Source organism: Melanerpes formicivorus, unplaced genomic scaffold (assembly GCF_026170545.1).
Source record: "Melanerpes formicivorus ecotype bairdi unplaced genomic scaffold, bMelFor1.0.p_v2 SCAF_3, whole genome shotgun sequence".
In the NCBI taxonomy this organism is placed as follows: Eukaryota; Metazoa; Chordata; class Aves; order Piciformes; family Picidae; genus Melanerpes; species Melanerpes formicivorus.
In genome coordinates, this window is record NW_027142355.1 from 19,201,203 (window position 1) to 19,219,625 (window position 18,423).

At 40.9% G+C, this 18,423-nt stretch overlaps 1 protein-coding gene across 1 annotated transcript in view; it reads left to right on the forward strand.

The window, feature by feature from the left end:
* The window catches only part of DMTF1 (cyclin D binding myb like transcription factor 1), a 38,243-nt gene that overhangs the window by 11,171 nt on the left and 8,649 nt on the right, over nt 1–18,423 (forward strand). The window contains exons 4-13 of the mRNA XM_068167960.1: nt 16–110; nt 810–924; nt 5,820–5,896; nt 7,830–7,987; nt 8,758–8,790; nt 9,894–10,003; nt 10,992–11,220; nt 12,807–12,958; nt 14,456–14,671; nt 17,756–17,841. Coding sequence (XP_068024061.1) covers nt 16–110; nt 810–924; nt 5,820–5,896; nt 7,830–7,987; nt 8,758–8,790; nt 9,894–10,003; nt 10,992–11,220; nt 12,807–12,958; nt 14,456–14,671; nt 17,756–17,841 — 1,271 coding nt within the window. The remainder of the gene's footprint in view (nt 1–15; nt 111–809; nt 925–5,819; nt 5,897–7,829; nt 7,988–8,757; nt 8,791–9,893; nt 10,004–10,991; nt 11,221–12,806; nt 12,959–14,455; nt 14,672–17,755; nt 17,842–18,423) is intronic.

Sequence of the window (18,423 nt, forward strand, 5' to 3'; positions counted from 1 at the left end):
TAACCCATTCTGAAGTTTCAGAAAATGATCAGAGCTTTGAGGTGACCATGACTGCAACCACTGAGGTAGCTGAAGATGAGATTGACGAAGGGACGGTTACTCAGATCCAGGTACAGTAAAACTTCAACACTGACCTATTTGATGTACATTTTTATTTAAATCAAAATGAAAAGGGAAACAAATACCAGAAAGGGCTTAATTAGTGAGATTTTTTTACTATGAAACTAATGTATTTGAGCACACATCTTGTTTGTACAATGTTCTATAAAAGTGCAGTTGAATCATTTTAGATATAAAATAGGTTATTTGTAGTGTAACTTAATGCCTAAAGAGCAATACAGTAAACAGTACTAAACCAATAATTACTGGTGATCTGCATAGAAGACAAATTTGTCTGTTATTTCTGTCATTCCTTGATGATAAATTAAGCTTTATAGCAAGCCTAAGTAAGCTTTATGTTATTACCAGTCCTAACAGTTACATACAGTTCTCATTGTGGGTGTATCATATTTCAAAATTCTAAATTGGAGATGCCAGACATAGTCTTCTTTCCACCAAAGCCTGTGAGACTGTTATCTAATTAATTCTCACAACATTTATATGTTAAGATGCTAAATTTTACTCAGATGTGTTAAGAAATAGGAACATACTTTTAGTACATTATCTAAAAAGTGGCACTTTCTGACCAGCCAGCGGGTAATTAGGTGTGCTGGTGTCATTTGCCTTCCAAGTTATGCCTCCATGCTAAATGCAAGATGGTAGACAGAACTGAAGGTCTTACTGGATGATTTCATATTGGTCTTTTCAAGATTCTTCAGAATGAACAACTGGATGAAATCTCCCCAATGGGCAATGAAGAAGTGTCAGCTGTCAGTCAGGCTTGGTTCACAACCAAAGAGGATAAGGATTCTCTGACAAATAAAGGTAGGATATTTCAAAAACATAACATGTTGCAGATGTCTCAGAATGTATAATGTAATCTCTGGATTTTTTAGTGATGGTATTTGAGAGGACCAGTTCTAAAAATGCTGAGATCTAATGCGTTAGTTCCTCACCATTCCACTTAGTATGCATGAAGAAAGTTAGAACTCCAAGTGTGCTTTGTGGGAGAGAGTGTGATAGTGATTATAGTGGCCATGGTAGAGAACTACTGTGGATCATGTGTGTGGACACAGACTGGACAATTGCTTTCTCCATTTGCACTTCTGCCTGGCTGGGAAATGAGCAGCTGCAGTCAGAGGGGAGTACACTAGGTGAAAAAAAACCAGCTGTGCCCAGGTTACTACATCTTCCTCCAAATAGGATTTATTAGTCAGGCTACTAGTTTTGTGATTTATATTAAACAGTTTCTAGAATGGAGTTTCTTCTGAAAAAGAGGGATCATAGAACATTTTGGGTTGGGTGGAGCCTTTAGAAGTCATCTAGTTCAATCCTCTTGCAGTGAGCAGAGACGTTCTTTGACTAGATCAGGTTGCTCAGAGCCCCATCCACCCTGACCAGTGCAAACCAGGATCTACTGAATTAATCACTGCTACTCCAAAAATGGACACTCCGTTGGCATTCCACCCTTTCAAAATGTATCTGTGCAATCATGTAGTAGCTGTTGAACTTGAGAGCTTTTCCTCATCACACAGCCTGCCCAGGGGCAGTGCCTTTCTAAACCTAGAAAAAATATTTACTTTCAGATGAAGACATATCCTGGTATCCTCAGTCTCTACTATTTTTCTTACTCTTTCTACGGGGGGGTGTGGGGGTGTGTGTGGAAATGGCATCTTTTTCTCTCAGTCTGAAGCACTTCAATTTTTTATTAGAAAAAGTTAGGTAAAAAGGGTATAGTTAGGAAAAGAAGTAATAATTTTCTGTCACAGGAGCATAACAATGACCTGTTACCCAGTGAGTTCTGTTCCAGAGAGCTGAGTGTGGTGCTGAGTCAGTGAAAAAATGTGGGTGAGGCATGCAGAACCTGAGTGTTCAATACAGAAAATTCAGAGAAAGGGAGCTAAGCAGCTCTGTCAGTGACCACTCACTGATCCCAAGTGTGCACTAAGTTACTTCTAACAGCAAGTACATAATTTCTTCTCATTTCCTGTGGCGTTCTTATTTAGTTGATTTATAGAACTTCAGAGGTATTCATTGGTCAGCCCAAGGACTGGGGCAGAGGTGAGTTAGCAAAGAGAACACAAGCCTTGAGGCAGCAGGGTAGAAGTAGTGAGAAATGTTGCTGCAGTTGCAGTGCACTGGGCTGAGGAAGCACAGGGATTACAATCTTTTTCAGTACCCCATAGTAAAGCACATTGGTTGGCTGCAGCACATCCTCAGCTGTGACTGGCAGCTTGGCAGAGAAATCACTGTCTTCATGTGACTTGGTGACCTCATGTTTAATATGTGTCCTGTTAAATATATTATGAACAGTGCATTTGTAGCTGTCTCACAGGTGTATCAAGTGACAGTATCACAAGTGGCACATACAGTTGTGAATGAATGAGGGTCATAATCAGATTATACTTTTGAGAGTTTAATAATTGAGAGTTTAATAATTTGAGGAAGACATTGCAGTACAATACAACAAGAAGAATATCTGAGAATCCATGCTAGCTGGAATTCTTGACTTTGAGGGTGACAGAGCACTGGAACAGGCTATCAGGGGAGGCAGTCTAGAAGGTTCTTAGAGTGTATGGAGGATAGCTTCTTATTGCAACTGCTGCGTGAACCTACCAGGGGTAAGGCTTTGCTTGACCTTCTTTTTACCAATAGAGAAGGGCTGGTGGGAGATGTGGTGGTTGGAGGCTGTCTGGGGTCCAGTGACCATGAAATAATTGAGTTTTCGATACAGAGTCAAGCTAAGAGGAGCAGCAGCAAAACCTTCACTCTGCACTTCCGGAGGGTGGACTTCAGGTTACTTAGGGAACTAACTCAGAAGGTACCTTGGGAAACAGCCCTTGAAAACAAAGGGGTCCAGGAGGGCTGGACCTACTTCAAGGAAGAACTCTTGAAGGCGCAGGAACAGGCTGTGCCAATGTGCTGGAAGATGAGCCACTGGGGCAGGCAGCCAGCCTGGATGGGGAATGAGCTTCTGAGTGAATTACAGGGTAAAAAGAGTGTGTATCATCTTTGGAAGGAAGGAGCAGTTACCCAGGAAATGTTTAGGGAAGTTGCTAGGTCATGTAGGAAAAAAATTAGAGAAGCAAAAGCTCATATAGAGCTTAGGCTGGCCACTGCTGTGAAGGACAACAAGAAATGCTTTTATAAATATATTAATGGCAAGAGGAGGGGCAAGGACAACCTTCACTCCTTGGTGGACATGGAGTGGAATATTAAAACTAAGGATGAGTAAAAGGCAGAGATACTTAACACCTTCTTTGCCTCCTAAGCTGGCAGGTGGAGTCAGCAGTATAGTTCCCCTGTAATCCATCCTAGGGTGCTGAGAGAGCTGGCAGATGAGCTGGCCAAGCCACTCTCCATCATTTCTCAACAGTCCTGGCTCACTGGAGAGGTCCCAGAAGCCTGAAAGCTGGCCAACATGATGCCCATCCACAAGAAGGGCCGGTTGGATGAGCCAGGGCATTCCAGACCTGTCAGCCTGACCTCAGTGCCAGGCAAGACTATGGAACAGGTCATCTTGAGTGCAATCACACAGCACTTACAGGATGGCCAAGGGATCAGGCCCAGCCAGCATGGATTTAGGAAGGGCAGGTCCTGCCTGGCCAACCTGATCTCCTTCTATGATCAGGTTACCCGCCTGGTGGATGTGGGAAAGGCTGGGGATGTAGTCTACCTGGACTTCAGCAAGGCCTTTGACACCATCCCCCACAGCAAACTCCTGTCAGCCTGTAGCTTGGACAGCAGCACTCTGCACTGGGTTAGGAACTGGCTGGAGGGCCAAGCCCAGAGAGTGGTGGTGAGTGGTGCCACATCCAGCTGGCAGCCAGTCACTAGTGGTGTGCCCCAAGGATCAGTGCTGGGCCCCATCCTGTTCAATGGCTTTATTGATGATCTGGAGGAGGGGATTGAGTCCATCATCAGTAGGTTTGCAGATGACAGCAAGCTGGGGGCAGGTATTGATCTGTTAGAGGGTAGGAGGGCTCTGCAGAGGGACCTTGCCAGGCTGGACAGATGGGCAGAGTCCAGTGGCATGAGATTTAACACATCTAAGTGCCGGGTTCTACACATTGGCCACAACCCCATGCAGTGCTACAGGCTGGGGTCAGAGTGGCTGGAGAGCGGCCAGGCAGAGAGGGACCTGGGGCTAGTGGTGGACAGTAGGCTGAACATGAGCCTGCAGTGTGCCCAGGTGACCAAAAAGGCCAATGGCATCCTGGCCTGTATCAGGCATAGTGTGGCCATCAGGAGCAGGGAAGTCATTCTGCCCCTGGACTCAGCACTGGTTAGGCCACACCTTGAGTACTTTGTACCAGAAGGGAGGTTGTAGCCCGGTGGGGGTTGGTCTTTTCTCCCAGGCAACCAGCACCAGAACAAGAGGACACAGTCTCAAGCTGCACCAGGGAAGGTTTAGGCTGGATGTTAGGAAGAAATTCTTCACAAAAAGAGTGATTGGCCATTGGAATGGACTGCTCAGGGAGGTGGTCAAGTCACCATCACTAGAAGTGATGGCACTTAGTGCCATGGTTTAGTTGAGTAGATGGTGTTGCATGATAGGTTGGACTCAATGATCTCAAAGGTCTTTTCCACCCTGGTTAATTCTATTCTAATCTTTTCTAGTAAATTACTGTTCTGTCTTTGTAGTGTTGGAAGAAGAGATTTAAACCATCAGGCACAGGGAAGAGTTTTCTCTCATCAGTTCCAGTGGAATTAGTAATAATGCTTGTACTTTTCATTTTAATCGGATTTGAGTAAATAGCCTCTTTGGTGTGTTCTGCCCCTCAGCTCTAGTAATTAGCAGGCTGAGGAGGAAGTACCCTGATTTTTCTGAGCAGAGATGGGCAGGTAGCCAGCACACACTAGTATGTGAACTGAGACAGCACCATAATCTTAATTATACGTGGCCATTAATATTAAATGTGGTACGAGCATGAGGGAGTAATAGAGGAATCTAAGTATAAATTGAGGGTAGGAATGTTTTAGTGGTTTATTGATAGACACTAAATTTAAAACTGAAGTTGATTGGTTTTTCTTTCAAAGCTTAGCTGAGGCATTGTAGTTACTGAAGGCAGGGACAAAGATGAAACATGTTTGTTTCTATTGGTTTGCACCACTTATTTGCAAAATAAAACACTTGCCTTGATTCATTATCTTTACTGTGACTGCTGGGCATTGTTCCCAATGCAAGGAAAAAGAGAGAGAGACCAGCTTGTCAAAATAGACTAGGTAGAGCATTTATCTCTATGAAAAGTGCCATAGGTGGCATCACTCACATGTTGGGCGGTGATAACAAGGCATGTAAGAGAGCCCCACGTTGTTGCCAGTTCCTCAAGTAATATTATGAGTCACATTGTAAGTCCCAACTCCTGGAATCATTTGAGTGCTTGGAAATTTCTGCTGTCAGTTTAAAGACAAATTTTGTAGTTGTGAATGAAAAGCCTGAAAACGTGACTTGACAGCAAATAGAGGAATTCATACTCTGTTTATAAAAAGTGGATATTTTTGAAGAGGGGTCTGACTCACATTATGTAAACATTAGTTGACAGTTGCTGGGGTTTGTTCATCAATTCTGAAATAACATCTGTTTAAAATTAGTTGTAGTTAAAGCGGCTACTCTTTTTATTCATTAATTACAGTAATGAGGGTTGTGTTTTCTCATATTTCTGTTCTTGTTTTGCTGACTTTCACTTCAGTAATTAGTTTGTCATTTCTATTTCCAGGCCATAAGTGGAAGCAAGGGATGTGGTCAAAGGAAGAAATTGACATTTTGATGAGTAACATTGAGCGTTATTTAAAGGTATGTATGTGTAAGACTACTTTACCTGCTATTTGGTGTGGTTATGGACCTCCTGCTAGAAACCAGCTTTCTTCAGTAGTTCTCAGAAGATGCAATAAGTGATTCTCATTCGTTTGTGGTAGAAATGGTCATTGTCCATTTGAAATACATAACAAAATAGTATTCATACACAGGATTTAAGATGAATGAATATAACATTGCTTTTAATTTGTGTACTGAATATAAATTATTTTAACAGGACGGTCAGGTGACTTAATCCCTTTCTGTGTGTATGCATCACTCATGAAACCTTTGGTGAAGACAGCAGAAAAAAATTCCACTAGAAGTAGGGCCAATTTTCCTTGCAAGGAATTGAATACAACTTCCGCACCTGATAGCATATGTGTATTTATTTATTACTAGGATGCCTTTATCTGCTTTCTTCCCCATAATCTATTGGTGTCAGAGTTCAGTGTAAAAATAGGCATGCAGGTAAAGATGGTGACAATGCTAGGTGCTCATAAGTCATACTTCACAGTATCACAGTATAACTAAGGTTGGAAGAGACCTCAAGGATCATCGAGTCCAACCTGTCAACACAGGCCTCATGACTAGACCATGGCACCAAGTGCCACGTCCAATCTCCTCTTGAACGCCTCCAGGGATGGTGACTCCACCACCTCCCTGGGCAGCACATTCCAATGACAAACGACTCGCTCGGTGAAGAACTTTCTCCTCACCTCGAGTCTAAACCTCCCCTGGCGCAGCTTGAGACTGTGTCCCCTTGTTCTGGTGCTGGTTGCCTGGGAGAAGAGACCAACCCCTTCCTGGCTACAACCACCTTTCAGGTAGTTGTAGAGGGCAATGAGGTCACCCCTGAGCCTCCTCTTCTCCAGGCTAAACAATCCCAGCTCCCTCAGCCTCTCCTCATAGGGCTTGTGCTCAAGGCCTCTCACCAGCCTTGTTGCCCTTCTCTGGACACGTTCAAGTGTCTCAATGTCCTTCTTAAACTGAGGGGCCCAGAACTGGACACAGTACTCAAGGTGTGGCAATATTTATGGTAGGCTAACAGCTAAGAATATTTGAGTTAAGAATATATAGCTTGGATATTGCAGGTTCACCATCCTTCATTTGTGGAACAAAAGAAAAGCCCTGAATTTGGTGTTCATTGGTATAAAAATCCTCAGTATTAGTTATATGAAGTGTGCCTGCCCACACATGTATTAGCATTTATGACACAAAATCATTCATAGGTAATACTATTCTTTTAAATGTAGAGAAGTTTTTACAAAGCTAGCTTAAATAACCTCTTTTGAGTTACTGATAACTCATTCAATTAATTATTTCCCCATTTATCTAGTTTATTGTACTGCTTTGAATAATGGAAATACTGTTATTTTTTAGTTTAGACTGAAGTTAAACTAAAGTTTTCCTTTTAAAATTAACTCCAGTGGTTTTATATCAAATTGACTTTGAGTTTCCATCAAAACAAAAAGAGTAGTTTAATTGGAAAAAAAATACTTTCAGATAAGGAATATGCAAAATTGTGTAATAAATTGATATAGCACTCTTTGACAGCCTCCCCCTCTATGACCCCAGGCTAATTCCACCACAGTCTGTTTTCCCTGGTGTTCCAAATGATGGTTCAGTGTTTTAAAATACACATTAGACAGATGGAAAGTAAAGTGTTTCTGTTTCTGCTGTAAAACCAACCAAGCAAAACCTAATAATGTTCAAGGGATAGCTAATTCATAACTACTCAGTTTTAACTTTTGAACTGTAGTATTTGAGATACGTAGAAAATTGATTAATAATATGCTAGGCTTCACTTCTTAAGTGTTCTGCTTATTGATTCCTAGGAGATTTTATCTAAGGTGCTTTGTGGTTTCTTGTTAGTTTTTTTTCCTTTTTAAATGTTTTTCTTAAGTGCTTTATAAAAAATGTTTTCTTCTAGGCCCGTGGAATAAAAGATGCTACTGAAATTATATTCGAAATGTCAAAAGATGAAAGAAAAGATTTCTACAGGACAATAGCTTGGGGGCTGAATCGGCCTCTCTTTGCTGTCTATAGAAGAGTTCTTCGCATGTATGATGACAGAAACCATGTTGGAAAGTATGAAAACTCTAATGCTGCATGGTTTTATTGGTATGAGTAGGGTCAATGTTTGACACGTTCTATGTGAGACAGAAGATTCAAGCCCAACAGACCTAGTGTTTCCTAATCATAAGTCACCTATGCTCAATTCTGATTAATCAACCTTGACAGTAATTATGTTAAACTGAAGCAAGAAGACAAAACAAAACAAACCACCAAAGGTGCACAGAGCATTCTGATATGATTGGAAGACTGACACAGACCTGCTGAAATGTAATTTCTTTCTAGAACAGATGCCCTGAGCCAAATGATCTCCCTCCCTGTGCCCTTAGTTTGCCTATCTGTAAAGCAATGGGTATGGCATCATCCAGAAGTCCTGAGAAAGATGTTCAAGTTTAGTTTTTGAAAGCAGTTGAAAGTTAAAACTACCATCTCAATACTGACTTTTTTTTAACAGAATGTCAGCCCTATGGTGATTGTGAACTCAGGTGGGAAGGGAAAGTTAGCTATTTATTTGAGAGACCAATACACAAAATTCTGATTCTGTTCTTGGTACTAAGGTGACCAAGAATGAGGAATTTTGCTGGCAGATGACAGGAACATTATACCTTAGAAATGCACTAATAACATTAGCATATTCCTTTCTGTTGAAGCATTCACTTAGCTTATTTTTTACAGCTGAACTTCCTTAATGTCTTGTAGCTAAGTGTTTACTGTGTTAGTAAAGCAGAAGTCTTTATGCTCTATAGTTTCTATTTAAAATAATGTCTTTTTTTCATTCTGGTTAGGTATACTCCTGAGGAAATTGAAAAACTTAAAGAGTAAGTAGTTGTATTAATAAATATCATGCTGTCTTGTTTGTATTTAATAGCTTGATTAGTTTTTACAGGTTTTATTAAGTGAAATTGCTGAAAAGTTACAATAAATATGACTGCTCCAACTCTTTCAGGAAATAATGGTCACTAAAGTAATTTGAAGTAAAATTAAACTATATTTGAATTACTTTTCTTTAACATTTTCTCATGTGTTATTAGGGACATAAGCAATATGCAACGAAATTCCAAAGCAGGCCTTCTGTTGAAACTAGTCATGTTTCAGATTTTCACAAGCACAGTTAACATTTGCTGTTATGTTTGTGAAAAACAATTTCCCTTTCCCTAGGAAACCTTTCCTTAGATTATTTCTAAAGAAGGCAGCAGGCAGAGTCAGCTCTCCCCTGTGGAGTAAATTGTTAGTAAGGCTCTCTGATTTTGACAAGGAACCTGACAGATTAAGGAGGGGCTGCTGACTTGCCTTCTCTTGCAGCTTTCTAGGGTTGAGCAGTTTGAAGAAACCAGATTGGATGGAAGGAAGGGAGTATATGTCATTGAGTTAATGGACATAATTGGATCAATTTAGCTGGCTCATGTCACTTGCAAGGTGCCTGTGGTTCCAGAAGTGTCAAAAGTAGTCACGGCTCACCTTGTTAAGCAACCTGTGTCCTGTGTGGGAGAAAAACAATAGTTAAAGTTACAAAAATGATTATGCAGTGTTTTGCTTCATTTCAATTCTAGGGTTCCTGGGTTTCCTTTGGGCATTATTTAGATTTCTCAAGTGAGCTCTATACAACTTCTAAATCCTTGAGGAACTTGTATAGAATGGTTGTGTTAAATACAATATGAATGTCCATTAAGCTTCACTACATTCCTACAAGACAGTTAGATGAGTAAGCATTTTTTAAGTGACTATCCTATGGCGTAGCTGGCCCGGAAGGTTTCTAGAAACACAGAGAAAAATTAGTAGTGATGACAGAAAATATTAGTAGTGTAGTATCAAAGTGTTTCCCTATCCTGTCTTTAAGCCTGTAGGCTTAGTTTGCTTTCGTTAGAGTACATTTGATATTTGGTAATCTGGATATAGTGCTGATGAGCATGTTTCTGTTTAGGCTGAGAGTAAAGCATGGTAACGATTGGGCCACGATAGGAGCTGCACTGGGCAGAAGTGCTTCATCTGTAAAAGATCGATGTAGGCTGATGAAGGATACCTGCAACACAGGTGAGGTACATGCTAGTGGCAGGAACGGATGTTCCAGTTAAAATTCTATCACCTTTGCCTCTGTCAGTGCTATTTTCCCCGAACTGAGGTGCTTACAATGTGAAATCTGAAGTCATCTTTGGTATTTGGTATAGGTTTCTCCAGTTTCATTTCCTAAAGATCAGAACACTACTTTTATTTTTGCAGTCCATTATCTATTGTTGGTTTGTGTCACTGGAGCATGCTTTATTGAGGTGGATTAAAAAGTTCTTTCGCTTGGTTTACTGTTTATTTATAGATTCATAGAATGGTTTGGGTTGGAAGGGACCTTAAAGATCATCTAGTTCCAACCCCCCCTGCCTTGTGGAAGGACACCTTTCATTAGACCAGGATGCTGAAGGTCTCATTCAACCTGGCCTTGAACACCTCCAGGGTGGGGACATCCACAGCCTCCCTGGGCAACTTGTTGCAGTGTCTCACCACCCTCACGATAAAGAATTTCTTCCTAATCTCCAGTCTAAGTCTCCCCTCTTCCATCTTAAGTCCATTCCCCCTCATCCTGTGTTTATAAACACATGCTCTGTATTTGGTGTTAATTGAGAGACAGATGCACTTTACAAATTAAATAATGTTTATTTTGTAGGGTATACATTCAAATGGAAGGAAAATTTAGGCAGACCTCATTTAATTACTGTGTATTAAATAGTTGTATTTATTTCAATACAACTCAGGTAGCTTGGACCAGTTTGCTTTGGTCAAAATTTTGATGTTTTGTATGGCTTCAGTCATCTGCAAGAGAAAGATAAGAGAAACTTGGAAGCAAACCAGTGTAATTCAACATTTGTTAATTAAGAATGGATATAATATAAATTAGTATATATCTTCTTCATAAGTCAACATTTTGCATCTGGAATAAGGTGATAGGCTCTGAAGTTAGATGTCGATGTGTTATGGATCAGAACTGGGGGCATCTGATGTTAGCTAAGTTGGAGGGCTTCTTTTCTTTCAGGAAAGTGGACAGAGAAAGAAGAAAAAAGACTAGCAGAAGTAGTGCATGAGCTCACGAGCACAGAACCAGGTGACATTGTCACACAAGGTGTCTCATGGGCAGCCGTGGCAGAACGGGTCGGGACGCGCTCTGAAAAGCAATGCCGCTCTAAATGGCTCAACTATCTCAACTGGAAACAAAGTGGGGGCACTGAGTGGACCAAGGAAGATGAAATAAATCTGATCCTGAGGTTTGTTATTGTTGCTTTTAAAGGCTCATAATACACACTGCTAGTGGGATTTCATTGGGGTCCGTTTTGCTGGTTTCTTAGACACTAAAAACTCTAGAACCCTCCAAAAATCACAGCTGTGTGTACAGTTCCCAGAGATTTATTATTGAACATACTTTTTGTTTTTTGTTTTTTTAGTGAATGTTAGTGTTCGTGAAAGGTGTCAGATTGAAAACCCTGGAGACTGAAGTCTTCTTTATTCCACAGAAAAGGTACAGCAGAGGCAGCAACTGTTTGAGCTTCCCACACATTGCCCCACCAATGCGCTTCAACCCTTAACTGGAGGGTAGTTCAGTCTCCCTGCCCATTCAGTCCTTGGCCTCTCTGCTGAGATGACCCACAAGGATGGCCAAGTGTGGTGGTGGTTTCTGTGATGTGGACATCTTGTCTACAAAGAACTAAAATGAGACTGCAAATTAATTTTATGTAGGCCACCAAACACTGATTGGATATCAGCATCTTTGCCAACATTTGAACTAGCAACCTGGTAGTAACTTTGGAAATGTTTTGCTCTCTCCAGTCCTCCTCCCAGTTTGAATGCCTTTAACTCAGAGTTTTTAGCCAGTGGATTTTATGGGTTGATAGTTTTGGGTGGGCAGAAAAAGCCAAGACGTCCAGGGTACCTAAGTGTTATTTACAAAGCAATATTCCATGAACTCAAAATGAGGAACCTGATTCCACATTTCAGAATGTGATGGTTTCTGTTATGGTCTGTCCAGATACACTTAACTCGTCCTGCAGGGTTGGGTTTGGTAGCTTTTTACTTTTTTCCTTTTTTTCTGTTCTTCTTTTTTTTTTTTTTATTAAGTCTGTTCAGTGCAATTGCTTGGTTTGCAAAGAGAACTTTTCTTCCACAAAAATATTTACCACTCTCACTGTTTACCTCTCTTAGATATGCTCCACATAGAGATAAGCTGGAGACAATTCAGAGATGTTTAAATAGATTCTGGTAGTGTGTGCATATGACCTGCTAAAATTTTGTAAAGTTTTACCTTCCCTGGAGAGCCTGATGGGACTGATTTATGAGAAACTGTTTCATGCTGTAGTTAGCTTTGGCTAAGAAGCATCTGAGAGGAGGCCAAAATCTATTGTAAGGAGGGACAAGTGTTATTTAGGAGAAAATAGAACTAAATATCATAACACAAGATTAATTAAATGAAAGTTCAGAGTGAATCTCGGGAAGTATTTCCTGCCTTGGAGATGTGTTTGGGGAATGATTTTTCAAAGACAAAAGATGCAAGCACCATCATTCACATTAATCTGATCAAAGTCTTAATGTGTATGTAAAGAAGGAGAATAATCCTGCATGGCGAGGAGATAGACTGGATCATCTTAACAGGTCTAGTCCATCTTCTTTTCTTTATGATTCTGCTTGACCTCTGGCAGCGTGGTGCCTTGGAAGTCTGTGTCGATTCATGAGCTCTGGTGGACTATTTACTGGCATGGCATTTTGCTGCCGTTATGTGTGACAGGAACAGAGATGTGCAACACCCCTTCCAGTCTGGAGGGTAGTTTCTAACAGGGGAATATTTTCTCTGTCCTGCCAGGATAGCGGAACTTGAAGTTTCTGATGAAAATGACATCAACTGGGATTTACTAGCAGAAGGATGGAGTAGTGTCCGCTCACCACAGTGGCTTCGGAGTAAATGGTGGACCATTAAAAGACAGATTGCAAACCACAAAGATGTGTCATTCCCTGGTAATGTACTATCTGCATGCTTCTCCTCTGAAAGCTCCTTTCACAAATATCAAAGGAATAAATAAGGCTGCACTTTGTTGCCTATTCACGGGATTGCTGGCCAAAGAGCATATTGCTCCTTTGCTGGAACTTAATGGCCCCTTGGATCTGCTGCCTGAATTGCTCCTACAAGCAATCCTTAAATGTTTCAGTCAAAACAAGCCAAGCTGATGTATACCAACTAAACACTAGTTTTTGCCAACTCCCGTCACTTTGGCTGAAGGGAGTGCATGTATCTATGCAGCTCAGCTGGCAGATCTCAAGATGATGGTGTTTGGTATGGAGGGCAGTGCCCTCTTCAGGTGAAAGAGAGTATTTATGTGCAGCCTATCACTTCAGGTTAAAATGTTAACATGTACTCTTTGTGAGGTGCAGAACCTTAGCTGTAGACAGAAAGTAGATCTAACTGCACAGTGTGGAGGAGAAGGGGAGGAATTAGGAGTATAAAGTTCCCCAAGTATGTCTCTTGAAGTGTTTTTCATTCTTGGTCAGAGAAACTAGCTCCTGAGCCAAAGAAAATTTTAATCTCTGTGACCTTCAGTCCTCCTTTTCTCTGACTTGGGCAGAGGGGAAAAAATAGTCAGAGAGATTAGCCATGTTGTAATGAAAAGTATAATTTAATGGACACTTTTGCTGTGGTCACCAGAGCGGTTGTAGTCTGCCCAGAGGCTGCAATTGAGAAGGCAGCCCTGTTACATTTACCATGCCTTAATAGGCAGTTGGTGTATCTGATAATCCATAATATAAATATGCCACTGAATCAACAGGCCCCAGTATTTCTGTGATGCTTTCAAGAGTGGGAGATGTTTAATCAGTTTGCTCTTTAGAATGATAGAAAAGCAGAGATCTCAGCTTTTGTAATGTGAGAGATGTTAACTGCTCTCTCAGTGGGACCAAAGTGATCACAGGGAAGAAAGGTGGGTAGTTTTATTGGAGCAATGGGCCACTTCATGCAGAGACAAGGAACTGTGGTATAGCCACTGTGAGATTAATTCTCTCTTGCTTCCTGTTTCCAGTGTCAATCTCTTGAACAAATCCGCTTCCATGTTTTGTAAGATTGGAGGGTTTATTTCTAGTGGCAGCATTACACAACTGGTGATACTGGCACTTGATTGGTGCTTGGGGGAACAGCAGGCATGTTTGTAGAGAGGTTTGGAACTTTATGAACTGTTCTTCTCTTTCCAACCATCCTAAAATGTCTGGATTCCTTGAGAAAATTTAGTTAATTCCAGTAGTTTAGTGTAAATATGTTTCATATATGTGCTAAATTTCTAGTTGATGTATCTCTGCAAGTTGTTTAGGTCCCAAATTCAGAAGGATTTTGGTTACTTTTCCAATTTGTTTAGGTCCCAAATTCAGAAGGATTTTGGTTACTTTTCTAATCTTAGATAAATCTCACATGCTGCATTTCAAATGTCCTTCTTCACTGTGCTTTAACACAAGTATTCTTTCTCTCAGTGCTGATAAAGGGTCTTAAACAACTTCATGAGAACCAAAAAAACAATCCAGGACACCAGCTCTCAGAGAACAAATCTGGAAGTGGATTAGCAAACCCCAATTCCAGTTCAGGTGTTCAGCACGTGCAGATTCGAGTGGCTCGCTTAGAGGAGAATGCAGGCAATGCACCAAGCCCTATGGCAGCTTTGCAGATTCCAGTCCAGATCACACATGTAGGTAAGTAACTGGAAGGAACAACTCGCTGTCCTCTCATGAAACCCAAAGCTTTCTTATGTTAAGGTGGCAAAGGAGCAGTGGGCTCCTTAGATTTCTTTAAAGAACTTTATTATTGGTCTTGTCATAACTTCAGTTTAAGGATTTCAGAATCCCATTTGGCTGTTTCTAACTGTGTAGGTATTACTGTGACAAAACTAGCTGAACCTGCTCTGGTGTGGAGCTTGGACTAGATGATCTCCAGAGGTCCCCTCCAACCACTGTCATTCTGTGATTCTTTAATTGTACCAAGAAGCTGCAATTGGAGTGCCTGGACCTAGGGGTTGCAGGTATCTGTGTGCATGCACACGAGCTGCCATATAACATGTTCTCTGAAAAGGTTTCAGTATGCAAGCTTCTTAATTAGACAATATGTATGTTTGTTCCTTACATTTCTGCTGATAGCTGTTGTCCAGAGCATTGATTATCATGTAAAATAGGTGCACTGCTGTCCCTAACTTCTGATGAAGGACTCTGAAGGGAAGGTGAATAATATTTTTCCTACTCCTGTCCTTTAGTATTCAGTTACTTCAAGGCACATACACTCTGGGAACCGTTACCTGCCAACTCAACGCTGACATTCAGCTGACAATCTACTCTTAACTACTGTTGGTGTTTCCAGTGCTTTTAAAGATGAACATTTATTGGGAGGTCTACTTGGACTGTTGCTTATTGCTTATTTTTGTAATTAATCTTATTAAGCCGCTCCAGTTACTCTAGTTCAGAACTAGTCATCCTGTATGCAGCCTATCTTCTCCATTTTATACAATTTTGCACTGTTTGTCATTTGTGAATTTGATTAGGAAAATTTAGTGCTTTGGACTTGCTGATTTCAAAATTAGTTAATCAGGTTAAGAACTGATTCTTCAGACTCTGAATATGTAGGCATTTAGTAAACAATCTGGTGTTTATGATACCACTAAATTAGCCTATCTTAATTTACATTTGAAGTGCCGTCTTCATTTTATCTGGTTTATTTTTTAATTAGAATGACATGCAACACCAGACACTAAGAATTTTTTATCTTTCATAATTCATCCATGATCTCAGACTTTAAACCAAAAAGTGCTCAAAGCCATTGGGTTTTGATGAGCAGGCAAGATGTGCTGGTGTTCTGTAACTTTTATACCTTTGTGAACTGCAACATAGAAGCATAGGATGGCTTAGGTTGGAAGGGACCCCTGACATCATCTACTCAAACCTCCCTACCATGCGCAGGGACATCTCTTAACTAGACTCAGTTGCTCAAGGCATCATCCAGTGTGGCCTTGAACACTCCCAGGAAAGAGGCATCCACAGCCCTCCTGGGCAGCCTATTCCAGAATCCTGCCACCCTCTTGATGAAGAACTTCTTCCTAAGATCCAACCTAAACATACTCTGTCTCATCTTAAAAGCACTCCCCGTTGTCCTATTGCTAGACACCCTTAGGAAAAAAAACCTCTGCAGCCTTACTGTAGGATCCCTTCAGGTATTGGAAGGCAGCTCTGAGGTTCCCCTGGAGTCTTCTCTAGGCTGAATAACCCCAGCTCCCTCAGCCTATCCTCATAGCAGAGGTGTTCCAGCCCTTGGACCATCTCTGTGGCCCTCCTCTGGACTCTCTCCAACAGCTCTATATCATTTTTATGATAGGGACATCAGAACTGGACAGTGTTTGAGGTATAGTCTCTCAAGAGCAGAGTAAAAGGGCAGAATCACCTCTCTTGCCTTGCTGGCCACACTCCTCCTGATGCAGCCCAGGGCACCATTTGCCTTCTGGGCTGCATAAGTGCACTGTTGGCTCATGGGGAGCTTCTCTGCAGTCATTATACCCAAGTCTCCTTATTCAGAGCTACTCTCAACCCACTCTGCACCCAGCCCATATGCTATAATGTCATGTGCCTCATGTGCCTGTCTGCCTTTTCCCCCACTTGGTCTGCTTTCCTGAAGAGTTTCTGTTTGTGTAATCAAAGAGAATTTTGTATTGTGTCTTTCCTAGTCCCTTGAGAGCTGAACCTATGAGCCACTTGCAGCTGCATTTGATAGAGGGCTCAAGGTTTCAAAGGCATAGTTCCTGTAAGCTTTATGAACATAACTGTCTAGGTAACAGGCCATGCTTTAGAGCTGTCTTCTATCAGGTCTCAGCAAATCTGCAGCAGGAAACCTTAAACACACCAATACAAGCTTGTACCTTTTTAAGAGACCAAAATTACTCTACTTTGAAGCCCCTGAGTCAGAGATGGCCATGTTTTCAGTGCTTAGAACACTGCTGTCATTGTGTGGATCTTTTTCCCTTTTAGTGTTCATGGAAATGCTGGATAATCCCAGGCAAAATATTAATTTACCTCCAGCTTTCAGGAACTTGTGACTTCTTTAAAAGTGAAAGCCATAATTGTGATTCAGAAAGGCTTCTTTGATATATTATAAAGCTTTGGGTGTGAGCTGTTTCATGATCTTGAAATATACACAAACTGTTTTCAGTGCTGCTCTTCATTACTTTTGAAATTAATGGAGTTAATTGCATTAGTTATTACACACTACTAGTAAGAATACTTAACAGCTTTTATACACTGCAGTCATAACACACAGGGTAGGCAAATATCTCGGGGAGCATCTGATGTTTCATCAGTGATGGACATTCTGTGGAGGGCAGAAAAGGTTAAAAGTAAAAAAAGTCCTCAAGAGGTCTGTGGGAAGCAGCACTATGAAACATGACACCAGTTAAAAACAAGCAATACATGATCCAAAGGATATCTTTACAACATAACCGCTTACAAATCTCATTACAAAAAGTAATTAGATCACATCAGATAACTTTATTTGTCTGCTTTTATCCCTGGGCACTAAAACCATACTTCCTTTCTTTTGCACTGCAGAATGCCCTCTTTAAGTTGTAGCTTGGGTACTAATTAGAGAACCTTGTCATTAGAATTGTAGCCAGTTTTTCTTTTCTTACTGCTGGAATTAACAGTGCCCTGCTATGTAGTAATTATAGGGTGTTATGCTCTCTGCAGGGTTGAAGCATTTTGCTTTACACATTTTCTTTTTTCTTCCTTTTCTTCCTTTTCCAGCTTCATCTGATTCCCCTGCTGCTACTGTTGACTCTGAGACAATAACACTAAACAGTGGAACGCTGCAGACCTTTGAGATCCTTCCAGTAAGTAGAACTGAGATTTATTACGGTGTTTTTTTTTCTTTTAACCACAGCTGCTTCTATGCATTTTCAAAAACAAAAAGACAAGAACAAAAGCAAACAGAAACAACAAAAGAAAACAAGTTCTCAAGTGCAAAGAGAAAGTTAAGAGAAACTTGAAAGTTCAAAGCAAAATGTGTTTCTAAAAGTGTAATTCATTAGAGCTGTAGAGTAAACCATGAATTACAGTTAAATGCTTTACATCTGTCTTAATGCCTTAGTGCTATGAAGTTTTCCTTTGTGCTTGGGTTTCTTGGTTGAAATCTGACTTAAGAGAGCTACAGGAAGCTCCCAGCAAGCAAAGATTCTCTCAGTTGCATTGTGCTGTAATTCATAGCACAGTTTCACATTCATCTCAAGAGTAAGCTGAATTTCCTCCTTTCTTACCTGCCGTTGTACAGCGTAATACAGTCCTGCTCAGGTCTTAGCCTTAATACTTTTATTGGTAGCCTAAGGCTGTGAGTTCTTTCTGCTTCTTACCAATGCAGCAGGGATTGGATTTGTTTGTTTTCCAGAGGAGTTACATTTAGGCTTGTTGATGTAAAT